The sequence below is a fragment of the Berghia stephanieae genome, chromosome 9, assembly GCF_034508935.2.
Source record: "Berghia stephanieae isolate SIO BIC M18660-M18661 chromosome 9, UCSD_Bste_1.3, whole genome shotgun sequence".
Taxonomy (NCBI): Eukaryota; Metazoa; Mollusca; class Gastropoda; order Nudibranchia; family Aeolidiidae; genus Berghia; species Berghia stephanieae.
In genome coordinates, this window is record NC_088368.1 from 13338032 (window position 1) to 13358031 (window position 20000).

The 20000-nt window shown below is 36.0% G+C and overlaps 1 protein-coding gene across 5 annotated transcripts in view; it reads left to right on the forward strand.

Moving 5' to 3' along the window:
* LOC144979721 (ras-related protein Rab-27B-like) overlaps positions 1-20000 on the forward strand; it is a 101881-nt gene that overhangs the window by 74598 nt on the left and 7283 nt on the right. For 2 of the 5 annotated variants that reach the window (XM_078926670.1, XM_078926671.1), the window contains exons 4-7: positions 6195-6214; positions 6562-6648; positions 12262-12347; positions 15237-15351. In XM_078926670.1, the coding sequence (XP_078782796.1) occupies positions 6195-6214; positions 6562-6648; positions 12262-12347; positions 15237-15351 (308 nt within the window). Of the gene's footprint in view, positions 1-6194; positions 6308-6554; positions 6649-12261; positions 12348-15236; positions 15352-20000 lie in introns of all 5 variants that reach the window. The other 3 variants (XM_078926672.1, XM_078926673.1, XM_078926674.1) reach the window with 2 other exon arrangements.

The window sequence follows — 20000 nt, forward strand, 5'->3', positions numbered from 1 at the left end:
TACTTCCGTATGGCAATGTTGTGAGCTTATTAGCCAAGCGCACACTATCTATAGATACCTTCACAAACTAAAATGGCGGCCGAGAATCAAAACAGTGGTCAAAGTAGGAAATTTTTAACTTTCACAAATCTATCAAGGTTTGTTCTAGAGTTCTTAAAATGCTTCTTTATGATGACAAATTGAATAACTAAACGCATGACAAAAGATCTACGGTGAAAATACAAATTGAAAGAATACTGGGGATGTAGGAGCTTTCGGAAAGTCTCCCCGTTACCTAACTTATCTGAGGTCAAATGAAAATCTGAAGCAGACGCGAAAAATATCAAGTTTGTTCCATTCGGGCTAGAAGCTAGACAGATACAATTGACAGCTTGCCGACAACGTTTAATTAAATATTTCCCAGGGCAATAATTATCACATCGATGGCATAAGAACGACCGTAATATCAGCAGTAATATTAGTTGACGTTGTTAATCGGTGAAACTTGTTTAAAATTTGTGTAAATCCGAATACCTTCATGTCATCAAGTGAATAATATCACTATGAATGCCACGATTTGCTGAAAAATGCCAACACACACACACACACACACACACACACACACACACACACGCGTGTATAGATAGTTTGAATATGACGTCAATCAGGTCTTTGTTATTGTTTTTTGCCATCCGCGATTATGAGTAATGTTCACTGAACTATATTAACCTGACTATAAACGTTCATGGATACACACAGTTTTGTGTGTTGGTCCGTTATACTTCAGGATGGCAATGTTATAAGCTCCTTAGCCAAGCGCATACTGTCTATACACCACACACAACACACACACACACACACACACACACACACACACACGCAATTCAAACATACTACTACATAACAACACTGATCACCGCTAAATCAACAACACAACGGAAGTAATAATAATACTTGATGTCATAAATAGATGACGCAAACTGAAACTTTTTACAGTGACGAAATTAGTTGATTTTGAGAGTGTTAGTGTCGTCGGTACATTTATTATGATATCTGTTTGACTCAACGAACTTTCAAACTGACTTTAAATTATAAAAGGAAATCAAGTCATCTGTTTATCTATCTGTAAAAAATACATTTCAAATTTTCAAATCTTTCAGTAGAGTTGTGCACCGTATCATTTTTTTATTGACTTAAATAAGCACAATGTTCTCCACAATGCTATATTTTTTTAAATAAAGGATGTTGGAAAGATAGTTCGAAGATGACGTCACTCAGGCCTTTGTTATTGTTTTTGCCATCCGCGTTTGTGAGTTATTCTCACTAAACTGTATCAACCAGACTATAAAAGTTCATGAGTTTGTGTGTTGGTCCGTTATACTTCCGGATGGCAATGTTGTGAGCTCCTTGGCCAAGCGCATTCTATCTATATTATGTATCTACCTTTTCTATAAAATAACTGTGATTGGGGCAAATCATGATTTTAGCACATGCTGCGATAGTGTGTCCTTTATTACTACACGCTGAGTCCATACTTTTTTTTTCTCCTGATCATAATACTATGTCGCTGACAACAATACGTGAAGTCAACGACGTTATAAATTGGTCCTGAAAATGTCGATTTAGAATCAAAGGTACAATAAATACGAATTTTGAGTTGTTGTTATATAAGAAAATCATTGTTTAAAATCTATCAATGTATAGATAGTATGCAGATGACGTCACCCAGGCCTTTGTTATTGTTTTTGCCATCCGCTTTTGTGAGTTGTTCTCACTAAACTGTATTAACCAGACTATAAAAGTTCATGGTTACACAGAGTTTGTGTGTTGGTCCGTTATACTTCCGGATGGCAATGTTGTGAACTCCTTGGCCAAGCGCATTCTATCTATAGATAGTTCGAAGATGACGTCACTCAGGCCTTTGTTATTGTTTTTACCATCCGCGTTTGTGAGTTGTTCTCACTAAACTGTATTAACCAGACTATAAAAGTTCATGGTTACACAGAGTTTGTGTGTTGGTCCGTTATACTTCCGTATGGCAATGTTGTGAACTCCTTGGCCAAGCGCATTCTATCTATAGATTGAACAAATTGAAGTCACTCAGCTCTTTGCTATTGTTTTTAGCCAGTCATTTTTATGAAAAGTTGTCACTAAGCCGTATTAATCTGACTGTAAATGTTTAAGGTTACACATAGTTTTGTTTGTTGGTACGTTATATATAGAACGAAGTTGACGTCACTCAAGTCTTTGTTATTTTTATTTATTTTTTTTATTTTTTTTTCGCCATTCATGTTTATGAGTACTTCTCACTAAACTGTATTAACCAGACTATAAAATTGATAGAATGCGCTTGGCCAAGGAGTTCACAACATTGCCATCCAGAAGTATAACGGACCAACACACAAGCTCTGTGTAACCATGAACTTTTATAGTCTGGTTAATACAGTTTAGTGAGAACAACTCACAAACGCGGATGGCAAAAACAATAACAAAGGCCTGAGTGACGTCATCTGCATACTATCTATAAACGTTCAAGGTTACACATAGTTTTGTGTGTGGTCCGGGCGGCAGTGTTGTAAATTCCTCAGCCAAGCGCATACGAAATATAGATAGTATGCGCTTGGCTAAGAAGCTCATAACATTGACATCCGGAAGTATAACGGACCAACACACAAAACTGTGTGTATCCATGAACGTTTATAGTCAGGTTAGTACAGTTCAGTGAGCATTACTCATAAACGCGGATGGCAAAAAACAATAACAAAGACCTGAGTGACGTCATCTTCGAACTATCTAGAGATAGTATGCAGATGACGTCAATCAGGCCTTTGTTATTGTTTTTGCTATCCGCGTTTGTGAGTTGTTCTCACTAAACTGTATTAACCAGACTATAAAAGTTCATGGTTACACAGAGTTTGTGTGTTGGTCCGTTATACTTCCGGATGGCAATGTTGTGAACTCCTTGGCCAAGCGCATTCTATCTATAAACGTTCAAGGTTACACATAGTTTTGTGTGTGGTCCGGGTGGCAGTGTTGTAAATTCCTAAACCAAGCGCATACTAGATATAGATAGTATGCGCTTTGTTAAGAAGTTCGCAACATTGCCATCCGGAAGTATAATGGACCAACACACAAAACTATGTGTAACCATGAACATTTATAGTCTGGTTCATACAGTTTAGTAAGAATCACTCACAAACGCGGATGGCAAAAACTTCACGGGAGTGGTGGATGGCGTCGACTGTAGAGCTACCCTCTCCCGGCCATGCGGAGTTGTCGTACCTGTAAGGTCACAGGTTCGAGCGCCCATCGCCGCAAAGTTTGTTGGGTTTTTTTCCTATTGTCTTCTAGCACTTTTCCACTCACTTGATTTCTTGTTATTATCAACATAAGTGCCTGCTCCACTCACTTTTCTGAGCGGTTAGATTTGAACGTTAATCGTCAAGTCCAGCCCGACGCAATGCTGCTTTGAGGAAATTTGTCGCTTATGTAAATAAGTAAATCCGGGGTTGTATATTGATTGTGATGGATACTTTTATTCAAGTGGGATAGGAGGGGGAGGGGGGGGGGGTAATTGGAATATCATGTTTTCCCACGATCACAGAAAAAAAAAATACATTTTTTATAATTTATGTAAGAGAAACTCTTCAAATATCGATCGATTAGAATGATCCCCATTTTGTCAAAAATAATTCTCAACCCTGAATCTTCGTTTAAAACATGGTTGAATTCCCAGGTTTGAGAAGTTTTTACAAGAGAAAGCGCATTTTAATCAATTTGACGGATGAGATTTCTGGCCAGACTTGATATAAAATGAGAGGGGTTTTTTTTCTCAGAGTACGGCAGTATAAAGTTGGATGGATGAATATTCGGTTAGCTTTGGCCTGCTGGCATAATGAATAATTCATAACATTAATGCTATTATTTAATTTGGCATTCTTATAGTGCCAGATGGCAACCCTTAATAGACCAACATTCACCCTCAATGCGTCGTCATTGAGAAAAAAGACCTTTTTATCCTTTTGGATAGAGAAATTCTACTTCATATAGTATAGCATTTAACTACTATTTATATAATGCAATATCCACTTAACATTCTTCATGTGCTTTACAAGAGGTACCTAGACAAAAAGTAGACTTAACATGTATAAGTCTTCAGTTTCTATCAAAAGACGTTAATAAATGACGAACTTCTTACTTAGAGAATGTGGTAAGAATGTGGGGTTAAATGTGAAAAAAAAATAAAGTTATCTTTCCTGATTTTAATCTGATTTTTGTGAGTTTCAATTTACGTGAGTCGTGAGCTTTTAAAAAATCGAGATTTGTCAGATAAGTCTCTCCACCTGACAACCTTGAGACTTAATTCCGGATTTGACTCTTAATCTAACTGAAATCTAAATAGATAGTATGCGCTTGGCTAAGAAGCTCACACTATTGCTATCCGGAAGTATAACGGACCACACACAAAACTATGTGTAACTTTTAACGTTTATAGTCTGGCTAATACAGTTAAGTGAGAATTACTCATGAACGTAGATGGCAAAAAACAATAACAAAGAAATGAGTGACGTCAACTTCGTTCTATCTATAGGCAGCGTTTCTTGGGTCAATGGACGTATCTGGTATCTAGATCTAGTCTTAGATTAAATAAATCAAGGAATCCGTCAGTTGTCAGTTTTGAGCAGCTATTGAGTAAATGCATTTGCTGGCCAAGTACTAAATCCCTTGATTGGTGACAAAATGATAATGACAAGGACGGAAACATTTTGTCATCTAGGCGTTATGCCTTGTGTAATGAATGGTGTGATTGCGGGTTTCCGTTCGCTTGACGAAACCGCCAAGCCCTCAGAAATGTTGTTTACGTCTGTCATTAGTTTTGTGACAGTGTGAATGTTGCTGCTCGAAGCTGGAAGAAATAAATAATAGTGTAAGTTTCAATTTAATTACGAAAACAGATTAAATGAACGTTTCGGGTTTCCCCTTTATCAACAAAACAGGATGATTGAAACACCACAGATGAATGAGATGATGTGGTAGTGACGTAGTTTACTACATACATTTCAACTTCACGTTTTTTATTTATTAGTTTTGTGACAGTAAAATAGAAATGTAGTTTCAACTACAATCGGTCTGGATAGTAATATTACAAAGGTCTTCACAAAAGTATAGCTTTTAATGGTTAAACAAGTCTATTGATTTAATTAGATTTCAACTTCATTTAAACATAAGACATTGACAAATAAAATAGAATGGTGACAATAAAACGTACCTATCCCATAACATATAAAGAAAACTCAATACACACACAGAAACGCACACAAATAAAACAAATCTTGTCTTGTCGTTGTCCCTGGGTTGCTCCTGTTTCTTATAGCGAAGTTAAATTTGGCTTCTCGTGAAGAATGATACTACACTTTAAACCGGTCACCGAATAACAATATACTGGATATATTGAGAACAGCCGTGTATCTCAAACGTTCTTCGCACACAAAATGTTATCCTTTATTGTCTAGATTAGTGATTATTCGCACAAACTTCAAGGCACCACAATTTATCGCACTCCTTTATGTCACAGAGACGTGATATTATGACAAACGTCTCTTTTTTTTTTTTTTTTTTTTGGTCACCAAACAGCAATGCAATCGGCCAGTAATTACTTATTTTCTAATACAGTTTGGCATTCTCTGTGTTAGATTTTATTGGCACTCGTCCGTACATACAGGCATAGAACAGATCAACCTTCTCTATTCTATGGAAGAAATAATCCAAAATACCAAGATTGAATTTGCCATGCCAATCAGATTTTTTTTTAACGCCAAGTTATTTTTAAAAGCGCCAAATTGGTAAACCTGCGTTCGTTAACTCTCTCTCTCCTTACCAGCTATTTTCTTCACACCCAACTAAAACAAAAATATTTTTTATCACTCAAACAAAATAGCACTGTATGAGTTCTTGCGATAACTATTTTATTTAGCAAAACATGCTCTACAACACACTGTTCATTTCCTTTAAATTCTATGATGTAAAAAAGAAATTTGAATAAGATAAATGTTGGTTGCATCGTAACGAATGTGACAATTGTCCTATAGTTGGTAAGGAGAGGGTTAAACTCAATTTTTTAAATATAATCCAGGTTATCCCGACATCATTGTTTTTTAAATTATTATTTAATGCTTAATTCCTATATCCAATAATTTATATCTCCCGTCTTCTAGGCGATTCAGGAGTGGGTAAGACCAGTATGCTCTACCAGTACACAGACAACAAATTCAGCGGGAAATTCATATCGACTGTTGGTATCGACTTCAGGAAAACGAGTGTAAATGTTGTTAAAATAATAATATAATAATATATAATAATAATAATAAAATAATAATAATAAATAATATAATAATATAAATATGATGATGATATAATAATAATATTAATAATATAATAATAATAATAATATAATAAAATAATAATAAATATAATAATAATAATAATAATAATAATAATGTGGATGATGATGATAATAAAATAATAATAATAATATAAAATATATATAATAATAATAAATAATAATAATATATAAGTATGCTAACCAGTATGCTCTACCAGTACACAGACAACAAATTCAGCGGGAAATTCATATCGACTGTTGGTATCGACTTCAGGGAGAAACGAGTGGTAAGATGTTGTTATAATAATAATAATAATAATAATAATAATATAAAATAATAATAATAATAAATAATAATAATAATAATAATAATAATAATAATAATAGATGATATGAGAATAATAATAATAATAATAATAATAATAATAAATAATAATAATGATGATGAGTGATGATGATGATTATAATAATATATAATAATAATAATATAATAATAATAACATATGATATTGATTATATATATATATATAATAATAATAATAATAATAATAATAATAATAATATATAATAATAATAATATATATAATAATAATAATAAATAATAATATATAATATATATATAATAAATAATATAATATAATATATATATAATAATATATTAATAATAATAATATATATATAATATTAATATAATATATTATTATTAATTATATATTATTATTATTTATTATTTATTATTATTATTATTATTATTATATTATTATTATATTATTATTATATTATTATTATTATTATTATTATTATATTATTATTATTATTATTATTATTATTATTATATTATTTATTATTATTATTATTATTATTATTATTATTATTATTATTATTATTATATTATTTATTATTTTATTATTAATTATTATTATTATTATTATTATTATTATTATTATTATTATTATTATAAATAACAGGAAAATATTCTGATTCTGATTCTGATCGTAACGCTCGAACCATCTATTGATAGTTCGAAGTTGACGTCACTAAGGTCTTTGCTATTGTTTTTTGCCACTAACCTAACTGTAAACTATCAGGATTACACAAAGTTTTTGTGTGTTGGTCTGTTGTACTTCCGGGTGGCAATGTTGTGAGCTTATTAGCCAAGCGCAACCTATCTATATTCAAGTCGAATCCCTAAAAGAGATTTAGGATCTGAAGAAACCTCAGAAGAGAGATTGGAACGCTGAGAAGACCGAGGAAACCAATATGTTGATTGACGATGGACTGACCGACCAGGGTTAGGTATAACGTCTGGTCATCAACAAATAAATTATAATATCTCAGTCATCTCAGATAGAAAAGGGTTGACTGTCGTACTCTGTAATACCAAGTATTTAAAACTTTGGCCAGAAAACTCGTCTTTCAAATAAAAAATAACTAGCGCATTTATCTAGCGCGATATCCACTAAACATGCTCAAAGTTCCTTCCTTTCGTGTGTGTTCAATCTCGTCGGTAAACATGACATAATTTGAGAATTAATGGTGCGTGTTAAGATAAAATCCACACCATTTCTGCTGAATAGACAGTGGGGGCGGGAGGAGGGGGGGGGGAGAGGGGGGGGGGTCAGAATAAAACCTCGACTGCACATGGATCAATCTCGGCCCATTTACGTGTGAAGCGAGTGCTCTATCAACTGGGATATCGGGACCCCAATGGATTATGTCAAGGAATGGAAAAGGTTTGAAGGCTTCCACACTGATGGGGGAAATCGAGGGCTAGATCTGGATGGATGGCCCTGATTACAAAATCATCTGTCGTGTTTTCTTTATGACCGCCTCAGCCTCGGTCAAGAGAATTGGGTGAGATGAGATGAGGTAAATCTTATGTCAATAAGAGATCTTAAAATAAGAATGATCAGAAATTAACTCTCCATATTTTCATTTTAGTCTTGGGTTGTACCATCGTCTCAAACCGGCGTTGGTGTCGGGGAAACACTGATCTTATGGAAATACATTTCCCTCGTAATGACGTATTGTAACTTAGTAACTGGCTCTAAACTGTCGGAACAATGGCGGACGCCCTCATGAAATATTTCTCCGACGAGCATAAAATCGTATCCAGAAGAGAAAAAAAAACCATTATAACTCGGGTTATGTTTTGACGTTTACACATTCTGATCACAAGACTTATAAAAAGTTCTAGCCAGCATAAAGAATAAAAAGTACAGATTTTCTTTGTTTAGAACCACGATGGTCGCCGTTGCTGGGCGACGTGACATCAGACTATTGAATCCAATTGGTTTGAAATGAATGTCTTCATTGCCTGGGTAGGGTTTTTTTTACCTCCCGTGGTGGGTAAGAGGCCACTTGCTGTCTTCTATCCCCCTATAGATAGTATGCGCTTGGTTAAGAAGCTCACAACATTTCCATCCGGAAGTATAATGGACCAACACACAAAACTAAGTGTAACCTTAAACATTCATAGTCTGGTTAATACAGTTTAGTGAGAATTACTCATAAACATGGATGACAAAAATCAATAACAAAGACCGATTGACGTCAAATTCATTCTATCTATATCTGTATTCTGAGTGGGTTTCTATCTCTGTCTTGGGAATGGGGTTACTTAGTTTTGTCCTGACCCTTGCCGGAGTCCTTGATTGAGAGGGAAACAGTCAAATGTATAGTCTTAGTTTTTTGAAGGTGATACTTTTTCCCTCTCTCTGCTTTGTATTGATCGTTATATCTTTGCTCTGAACATATGTCGTAAACATGTGTGTGTGTGTTGTGTGTGTGTGTGTGTGTGTGTGTGTGTACCTCCTAGTGGGTTCCTATCCTTATGTCTGAATGAAATGTTTAGGTGATCTCAAACTAAATACATTGATGGCATTATCTCCACATCTGTTTCCTATTTGAACCAATCCCTCTTTGTCTTATGTTTTCTTTTATGTTTTAATTTGAACTCTAGAATTTTCGACTGTCCCATTTTGTTCCTTGTTCCTGGCGCTGATACGACATCGATGTGTCGCAAGCGCCGTGAAACCCATAAAGATATTTTTAAACCCCAAAAAGCAATGTCTTCATTGAGAAGAATTTAAGAGTTTTTCATAGTTTTAATTAAACGATTTATTTTTTATTATTTTATTTTTAGCGCGCCACTTAACGCTTGCGAGTGGGTGTTAATGCGCGGTAAAAATATCGAATTTTATTAACCCATCGCAGTGAAAGAATACCTTTATCCCCCCCCCCCCCCACACACACACACACACACACACCCCACAAAATAAGATTCTTAGATATTTCGTAATCAATGTTTTTAGAAGGCTTTTTCCCCCTAGTGAATTCGAGTTATTTATAATGAACAGAATAGAGAATATCTGGCTTCTGTCTTCACCGTCGATACCTATCCGAAAACCCCATGGATATCTGTGTTTCTATTCATCATGACAAAATAATACTGTTTTGGGACGGCGGGTCACACATTTCAAGTAACTGGGAAATCCTAGTAGGATTATCAAAGAAAGAAAGGGATGGATTCACAATAAGAGTTGATCGATAGGAAATTCTTTAAATACAAAAAGATAAGAGGTCGTTGGATTGTAAGGCATTCCATTGAAACGGAATCTAGGGACAGAAGTAGGGAAGGGACGGGGGGAAGCAAATTAAATTGAAACCTTGAAAGCTGGGGGGGGGGGGAGAATAAGAGAGAGAAAGAGAGGGGAAGAGAGAGAGAGAGAGAGAGAGAGAGAGAGGAGGGAGGGAGGGAGGGTGGGGAGAGAATAAGGAGATGAATAGCTGGAATTTTAATGGAATTTGATCTGTACTAGAGGCGGACTGATAAAGGGTAGATAAATTGATGGATATATAGATAAATAGATAGACAAATAGGTAGTTAGATAATAAATAGACGAATGAATGAAGAAATAAACGGATAGATGGATAGAGATATAGAGATGGCACTGGAAGTATGTAAGTAAGTAAGTAAGTAAGTAAGATGGATATAAAGATAGATAGATAGATAGATAGATAGATAGATAGATAGATAGATAGATAGATAAATAGATAGATAGAGAGAACGAGAGAGAGAGAGAGAGAGAGAGAGAGAGAGAGAGAAAGAAGATTGAGAGATTTTGCTAATACTAACCGAATAAAGCCATCATGACAATTGTCGGCCAGAAATATAAACAGATCAATTGTCTCCAAGGACATCATGATATGGCTGGTCAGGACTTTCATTAATTGATTTATCTAGGGTTTTTGTCAGTGTTTATCCCGTTGCTTTGTTGTTCATGAAGTCTTAGTCTCTTTTTTTTAAAAAATATTTTCGAGAGAGGTAAGAAGGAGATAGATTAGAGAGAGAGAGAGGAAAAGAGGAAGAGAGTAAAAGAGAGAGAGAGAGAGAAAGAAAGAGTGGGAGAGAAATACAGAGAGAAAGAAAAATTGAGAGAGAGAGGGAAAGAGAGAAAAGAAGAGAGAGAGAGAGAGAAAGGGAGTAAAAGAGAGAGAAAGAAAGAGTGAGAGAGAAATAGAGAGGGAAAGAAAAATTGGAGAGAGAGAGGGGGGGAGAGAGAGAGAAGAGAGAGAGAGAGAAAGAGAGTAAAAGAGAGAGAAAGAAAGAGTGAGAGAGAAAGAGGAAGAAAAATGAGGGAAAGGGAGGAAAGAAGAGAAGAGGGAGAGAGAGAGAGAGAGAGAGAAGAGAGATAAAGAGTGAGACAAAAAGAAAGGGAATGGGACTAGCAACCCAACATAATCGCAATGAACACAATTCAAAAGACCAGAAACGAAAAGACCAAATATAACACAGCTGGTCTCCAAGGATATTACACAGATGATGACATTGAATTGTCCAAGACTCGCAGTCTTTGGTAATGTCGGTTTTTGTCCGTCTTATTCCACGTTGTTTGGATGTCCACGAGGTATTTTTTAACTTGAAAGAGAGAGAGAGAGAGAGAGACAGAGAGAGAGAGAGAGAGAGAGAGAGAGAATGTGTATGTGTATATGTGTGTTAGAGAGATTTACAGATAAAGAGAGATAGAGATAGAGAGATGGAGAGAGAGACATACTTTTTTTTTGTATGTATGTGTGTAAAAGAGAGAGAGAGAGAGATTGGTTAGTGTGTGTAGATGGTAGATGTTAGGAGAGAGAGAGAGAGTGTGTGATGTGTGTGTGTGTAGATAGTGTGTGTCTGATGATAGATAGAAGAGGGGATAGATAGATAGATAGATAGATAGATAGATAGATAGATAGATAGATAGATAGATAGATAGATAGATAGATAGATAGATAGAGTTCATGAGCGGAGTGAAAAGGAAATAGTCATAAAGTTAGAGACGTACACTTAGAGAGAGAGAGAAAGAGAGAGAGAGAGAGAGAGAGAGAGAGAGAGAGAGAGAGAGAGAGAGAGAGAGGGAGTTAGGAAAAGGGGTCATGCCAAAGGGGCAGCAATCTGGCTGATAGTGGATAAGACAATGACTGATTGTTGTAGATGATAATGATAAGATAAAACAGCGACATAATACGGTAAGAAACCAACAAAGATATTATTGGTCGGTTGATGAACAGTGAGGAGATTCTTAGCGACTGGGTCGGTCTAACCTTGTAGTGGTAAATGATAAGTAAATAAAAGTAATGTAATTTAAATGAAGAGCTATTACGAGTATACACACACACAAACACACACACACACACACACACGCTTATATATATATATATATATATATATATATATATATATATATATATATATATATTTACATTTGACTAATCTAACGGTATGTTGGTAAATCAATGAATAAATAAATATATGAAAAACAATCTTGATCAGTCTTGCACGATGTATTAATTAGCCAGTGATCGCTGGATTGAAAGATATGGCAAATGACAAAACGTTATTGTGTCTTCCACAGGTACACAGGACAACTGGTGCCGATGGATCAATGGGAAGGAGTCACCGAATACACTTGCAATTGTGGGATACAGCAGGCCAAGAAAGGTAAGGAGGGTAGGAATGTGTGCCCAATCCTCTCTCGACGGTATTGTGGCGGACCTGATGTTTATAATTGAGTTTTGAGTTTTTTAGGTCATGGCTTGACTGCTGGGTGGGGTTCCTGACCTTCCATAGTGGACAGGGAGGTACATACTATGTCTTCTACCCCCCTGTATCTGTTTTCCAACATGCTTTCTGTCATTTTCTTGGAATTAAATTTCTTGGTTTTGTTCTGATCCTGGCCGGATGCTCTGGCTGAGAGGGAAACAGTCAAATGTATTGTTATTTTTGGAGATGATATTTTTTTCCTTGTAAATCATCTCTCTGTTATGCACTATATTATGTTTTGTATACATATTATATATGAGTTGTAAACATGTGAGTGTATTCCTCTTAGACGGGACCTGTGCTTGTGTCTGGATGAGACTTAGGTGATCTCAAACTAAGTGCTTTGATAGTGTGCTCTTGGAATCTACATCTGTTTCCTATTTGAACCAGTTCCCCTTTTGTATCCCTTTTCTTGGTCACTATAATTGTAATTCTTTAACATATTTCTAGTGGCGCTAATATGACCTTAACGTGTTGCAAGCGCCGTAAAACCCTTAAAAACAAAGACAATCATTGCTTAACTGGAACCCCCAATGTCAGCGGCGAAGAGGACACCCACAAACAACGTGGCGAAGAACGCTAAAGTTGGAACTAAAGAGCGTCAAAATGTCGTGGAGAAAGGCCTGAGACCGTCTCAGATGGAGATCGATGATGGACGGACGCTCTATGCTCCAGATGAAATGGAAATAGAATATGTACATTTCCATAGAACATTTCCACAGATTCATTATTCCCATTGTGTTTCGCGGGGTTTTTCAAAATGAACTGTTTGCTTTATAGAATATAGTGTTTTGAAACTTCAAATTTTCTCTGGTCATTCTGAGATGTTCAATGGATTACTCGAGATTGTTAGATCATCTTCTATCTGAATGTGACTTAGCAGGTTTTGAAAGTCGCCTTTACAGCTTATTCCAAGTTTAACATAAAACAGTCGGTCATTGCATACGGCAACGTTAGATACAAAAATATATAGATCTATAGGAATACGGATAAACCAACTATCAAACATCTGATGTCAACAGGAATCACCCTTGTTGTCCAAAGTGAGCAAATCGGTGATTGATAATCTTGCCCAAGGGAAGCAATGAAAGTTCCTGGAGAAGGGCTCGAACCCAGAATCTTTCGGGACAGTATAAAATTAATTGGGGCATTTAATGTAGCCCAAGATAGGTGACGGGTAAAAATTAGCTGTATTTCCTTACTATAGAGATTACAAATAGTATTTTACAGTACAACAGACACAAAGTTCGTATTTCTTATCATCGATACCGGTCTTTTTTGCTTGTGAATCGAGTGATCTACTAACTCAGTTATCGGGTTTGTCGTGTTTTATGTAAGTTTTCCGATAATTAAGCTTGTAGCTCTTGAGCTCTAATACTTCGATTTTCGAAGAGTAATCATTTTTTCCTTGCCATGACAATACACTTTAAAACAAAATATACCTCTCTACTAAATAGTAAAGCGCAGTGGTATCAGGTTTAGGATTACAATAATAATTTGTGAAGACAAACTATCAAGAGCTAAATGAAGTATCATTTGAACATTTTTGAAATTGCCTTTTGTTCAAATAATATAACAAAATCGGAATCGATTACGTTTTGGAATTCCAACGTTGTTAATAACGCTCCCTCGCGTGCAGCGATTGGAAACACGTCCGCTATTCCAACATGCAAGATCGTAAACATCGTATATTATTATACCACCACCAATCTTGCAAAACCCAATCATTTCTTAGTAAATACATAAACATTGAATGTGTTAAGCCCGGCGAATCAAAAAAAAAAACATTGTTCAATGATTGTACAATATTTTCGCTTATTTTATTCAAAAGAGGATGATCATTTGAACAATTCTTTAAAATGTATAACACAATTTAAACTTTAAACATGTAAGCTTCATACTTTTTGGGGCGCTTGAAATGGCATTTTCTAAACTTTGAAGCCATTTTTATCGAGAGAACTTTTCTACAGATTTTTCCCTTCAAATGGCTATGACTATAATGGTAGGAAAAGTCGTGACATCAAACCGGCTTCTCTTTTGTTTCCTAAATTCTTGTAAACTAGTATGTAACCAGTGATAAAAATGAATAGGTCACATAAAGGTGGCAGAACATTTTAGTAGCAGGATGTATAGACAGATTCTTAGGATTACGGGACGTAAAAGAGCGAGGATGGATTATATTTATTGACGACCAGCATATATATTATTTTGACTAGAAAAGATGCCATATCTAGAAGATGAATTACACACGGTATCTATTCAGTCCTCCAGAAGAGTTGTTTTTACACTTCCAATGAAATAGAAACCAGTTTTGTTTTATATCACAGTTTTCTTCCCTATTGTTGTCATGTTTCATGAACCAAACGGCGTTTGTGTCCACTCTTTTACCAATATCTCAATTTCCATAAAATGCGGTATGTGGATGACTTTCCTAAAGCGCCTCACATGTTGATTTTTTTTTCATTGTTTATTTTAACCCTATCCGTACCAACAAAAGGAAAATCGTCACATTCGTTACAATGCAACCAACAGTTTTATTTTTGTGATTTCTTTGGTACATCCCAAAATTTTAAGAATATGTGTTAATTATGGCTATAAAACAAATCTTGACACTTTGTTGTAGAGCACCTGTTGCTGAACAATATAATGTATAGAATGTACCTATTGATTTTCTGTTTGATTAAGAAAAATCCATTTTTGTGTTGGGTGGGGATGAAGTGTTGGGGAAAAGTCTGGAAATGGCTGGTAAGGAGAGAGTTAACACTTAAACAATTTGTCATATTTCAGATTCCGTAGCTTGACCACCGCTTTCTTCAGGGACGCCATGGGATTTCTCCTACTCTTTGATTTGACCAATGAGGAATCCTTGCTGAACACACGGAATTGGTTGACTCAACTACAGGTTTGAGATGGACACTACTGCACTCACCAACAAATATCTACACCATCACACACATACACACACACCCAAACACACACGCACGTGTCACACAGACCCCCCCCCCCCCCTTTTTTTTTTTTTTACCACCCACACGCGGTTAAACGTAAACACAATTTGATTGGACCAATAGTGAGCCTATAAGTCTTTGGTGTCTTCATCAAGTGACACAACTAGAAATATGAGAACACTTAAACTCACACATGCTAACACACACTCATATACACACAGACAAACTAACACACTCACACACACACACACACATACATATATATATATATATATATATAGACACACACACACACACACACACACCTCTCCCTCTTACGCACACCGTATATAGATAGTATGCGCTTGGCTAAGAAGCTCATAACATTGCCATCCGGATTATAACGGACCAACACACAAAACTGTGTGTATCCATGAACTTTATAGTCGTGTTAATACAGTTCAGTGAGCATTACTCATAAACGCGGATGGCAAAAAACAATAACAAAGACCTGAGTGACGTCATCTTCGAACTATCTATAGATAGTGTGCGCTTGGTTAAGAAGCTCACAACATTGCCATCCGGAAGTATAACAGAACAACACACAAAACTATGTGTAACCTTGAGCGTTTATAGATAGTTCGAAGATGACGTCACTCAGGTCTTTGTTATTGTTTTTTTGCCATCCGCGTTTTTTAGTAATGCTCGCTGAACTGTTTTAACCCGACTATAAACGTTCATGGATACACACAGTTTTGTGTGTTGGTCCGTTATACTTCCGGATGGCAATGTTATGAGCTTCTAAGCCAAGCCATCTTAATCTGATTTTATCACAATCGTTCACGAATTCTTAATGATTTGAAATATCCGATTACAAGTGAATGTCGAAATGATCAGCACTGAAACAAATCATCAGAGTAAAGACAGCTTTGTAAAGAGAAGTATCAATTCAGTGGGTTAATAAATTTGAGCTCGATATGTTATGATTATTAATTACATTGTTATTTATATGTAGTTTCATATAAATCTGCATGTTCTATGACTCTCTCCCTCTCCCTCTATATGTGTGTGTGTGTGTGTGTGTGTGTCTGTGTGTGTGTGCGCGCGTGTCTCTCTCTCTCTCTCTCTCTCTCTCTCTCTCTCTCTCTCTCTCTCTCTCTCTCTCTCTTTCTTTTTTTTTTTCACGCACAATGCTCTCACACATTCTCTCACACACAAGCTAACACTCTCAGGCACACTCTCACTCATACTCTCACACATACACACACCCCACAAATGCTCGCTCACACACATACATACTCTCTCACAAGCACACACTCTCTCACACACACACCCACACACAAACACACAACACAACAATACACACACACACACAGACTCATTCATCGCGATAGTCACCGCTTCATCAGTCTTAAAAAATCAATACCCGACAGCCTTTATTAAGTCAAATCTCTCAATCACCCACTCCCTCTCCTCTCTCCCCCCCCCCTTTCCCCAACCCGCTCCCCCCCCCCCCCCACTCTACCCCCCACCCCACCCCTCCCACCCCATATATATTGTGTGACTGAACTCCTTAACCAGACAGATAACCGCCGTACTCTGGAAAGACGCTTATTTACATATTTAGCCAGGAAACTCGTCCTTCAAATATCGATCGATTAAAATAACCCTCATCTTGACCAAAAAAACCTCAAACCTGGGACCTCGCGGTTGACAGTTTTTGCCAAATTGAGTCACTTAAATCGATCGATTTTCGAAGGACGAGTTTTCTGACCAGACTTTTAAATACGAGTTTTTCCAGCGTACGGCAGTTAACTGGTTAATGGCATTCCCCCAATCACTTTACACCCCACAAGATGCTGCATTATTAACCACCTGCAATCGCGGTTTGATTTGATTCTAATCAAGACATCTAATTAATTCTTCAGATCCATCAGGCCAATGGACGCGGAATTTATCCGGGTTTCTATAGCGTGAAATGGACAACAACAATTGCTTGCTACCTTTGGGATAGGACGCTAGTCTAGTCTATCACAAAGGACTTATCGAGGATCTAACAGACCCAGCCCAATCACTGCTGGGTAGAAAGGGGGGAGGGGATCAGAGAAAAATGATCTTAACTGCACTCAGGATCGATCTCGGTCACTTTGTGTGTGAAGCAAGTGCTCTACAAACTGAGCTATCCAGACCCCTATCGTGACATGCATACTTAGAATTTTAAAGAAAAACATCGTGGTAATCAGTGAAGAAATAGAAAAAATTAACAGTATTAAGTCGGTTTGAACCTGTTGTCAAAAAAAAAAATATTATAACAATGATATGGCGCTTCTATTCAACCACAGACATTATGAGGCGCAAAACGTTATTGTGAAGCTCTGTTGTCTTGTGGTATGGCACTGGCTTTCATGTCGGGAGGTCCTGGATTCGAGCCTCGCTCGGCGCATATAATTTGAGTACTTGAAAAAGTCTCTTTATTTTATCTCACCGTGCTCATGTGCAAAATGAGTACCTGACGGTTTACAGCGTTGTCTTTGTCGGAAAAAAAAACATTAAAACATATAAAATAAAAAATAGAGTTCCCTGTGTTCATCCCATATGGGGAAATTTGTCTCTAGGGTCTATTCCAAAGGAAGATTGGAATAACACAGGCGTCAGCCGCAATGCAGAGCCGCAAATTGAGCTAGGGCGAGTGACTTGCTCAATACCACACAGTGCAGTGGCGGGTGATCGAACTCGGTACCTTTCGGGTACGATTAAAGATCGTGCATCTGAGCCATCTGCTAACCCCCCCCCCCCCCCTCCCCATATATAACCACATTGGTAAACAAAGTTAGTCAGGAATTGGCTTTTCTATCCCAACATCAATAAAAATTTGAGCACATACATAGCGCAATATCCACTAATCGTGTTCAAAGTGCTTTACAAAGGGCCCCTAGCCACATGAATATTTACATGTCGGACGTAACTTGGCGCCTGTTAGGCGATCTTAAATTATTTTTCAACAGAGATAACGCTGTTAACGACCAGGTACTCGTTTTACACCTGGGTACGATGAGAGAATAATAATATGAGTAAAGATTTTTCAACGACACAACTATGCTCCATTTAAAAACGGGTCTCGAACCCTGGACACTCAGATCCGAAGGCGAGAGTCATAACACTAGACCACATCACCGCATAAAACTGATGAAAGTCTAAGATGCGATCTCTGTGATACAAATTATATTCATCCTGTCTCGTTATGATGTCATTTATTACCCATTGTCGCAGACCGTATTATGTCGAGATAGACTGGGAGCTGGAGAATTAATTTATTGCCACAAATATGAAAATTGGGGTCAATTTCTATGTATTGTGGTGGATATTCAATCCGGTTTCTATTCCTGTAAAAATGTCTGCTTTCCTCTCGTAGTGGCAATAATTCTTCTTAGTGTATCTCTGGCATATAAACAACGCAGTTTATTATTGGCGTGATAATACAGGAAGGGTGACTTAGAGACAGATGATAATAATAATAAAAAATCATCATTGCAAGGCTGATGGGGAAACGGTAGGGGCGGGGGGAAGCTGGGAAAGGGGGAGGGGGGGGGGGTGTAGTGAAAAGGACACGGAAAGGGCAGACATTGACGGGATTAGACTGTCTTAAACCCTAGCTTGTTTGAATATTCATTGCTAGAAGAAAACAATATGGAAAATTGAATAAATTATGATTCATAAACGAGGAAAAAGATAATAAATAACGAGGTAAAAGCCAAAACAAACAATTTAAAAAAAACAACAAAAAGAACGGCGCAGCACTTAGCTAGAAAAATAAAGACGTGAAAACAAATCAAGACCACACATTGATAAATAAATTGAAAGGAAAAAATCCCTTTATTCAGCTTGAGGCAATTTTGTTTCTTAAGACTAGACAAAGTTAGCCCAAGGCGTTAATAGAAAAAAAGTGCTGCGAAGTGAGCAACGGGATTTTCTAAAAGAAAAAATAATATACACGTGCCGTTAGGAGGGCTAGAAGAAGGGTTTGCTGGGTGAATGTGCAATGATTTACTAACTCTGACATCTATAATAATAATAAATAATAATAATAATAATAATAATAATAATAATAATGACAATAATAATAATAATAATAATAATAATAATAATAGTAATAATAATAATAATAGTAATAATAATAATAATAATAATAATAATAATAATAATAATAATAATAATAATAATAATAATAATAATAATAATAATAACATTAATAATAATAACAATAATAATAATAACAATAATGATAATAATAATAATAATAATAATAATAATAATAATAATAATAATAATAATAATAATAATAATAATAATAATAATAATGATGTTTGATGATGATGATGATGATGATGATGATGATGATGATGATGATGATGATGATGAAGATGATGATGATAAATCACACGGACATGATATCGTTTGAGGCGATGGATCACATGTTATAAAACCTTACAGCCACTATGCTCCGTTTTACATGTGTTTTTTTTTATTTGTTGCTGTTCTTTTGTGTGTATGTGTGTGTGTGTGTGTGTGTGTGTGTATCTGTGTGTGTCTGTGTGTGTGTGTTTGTTTGTTTTTTAATTTTTAA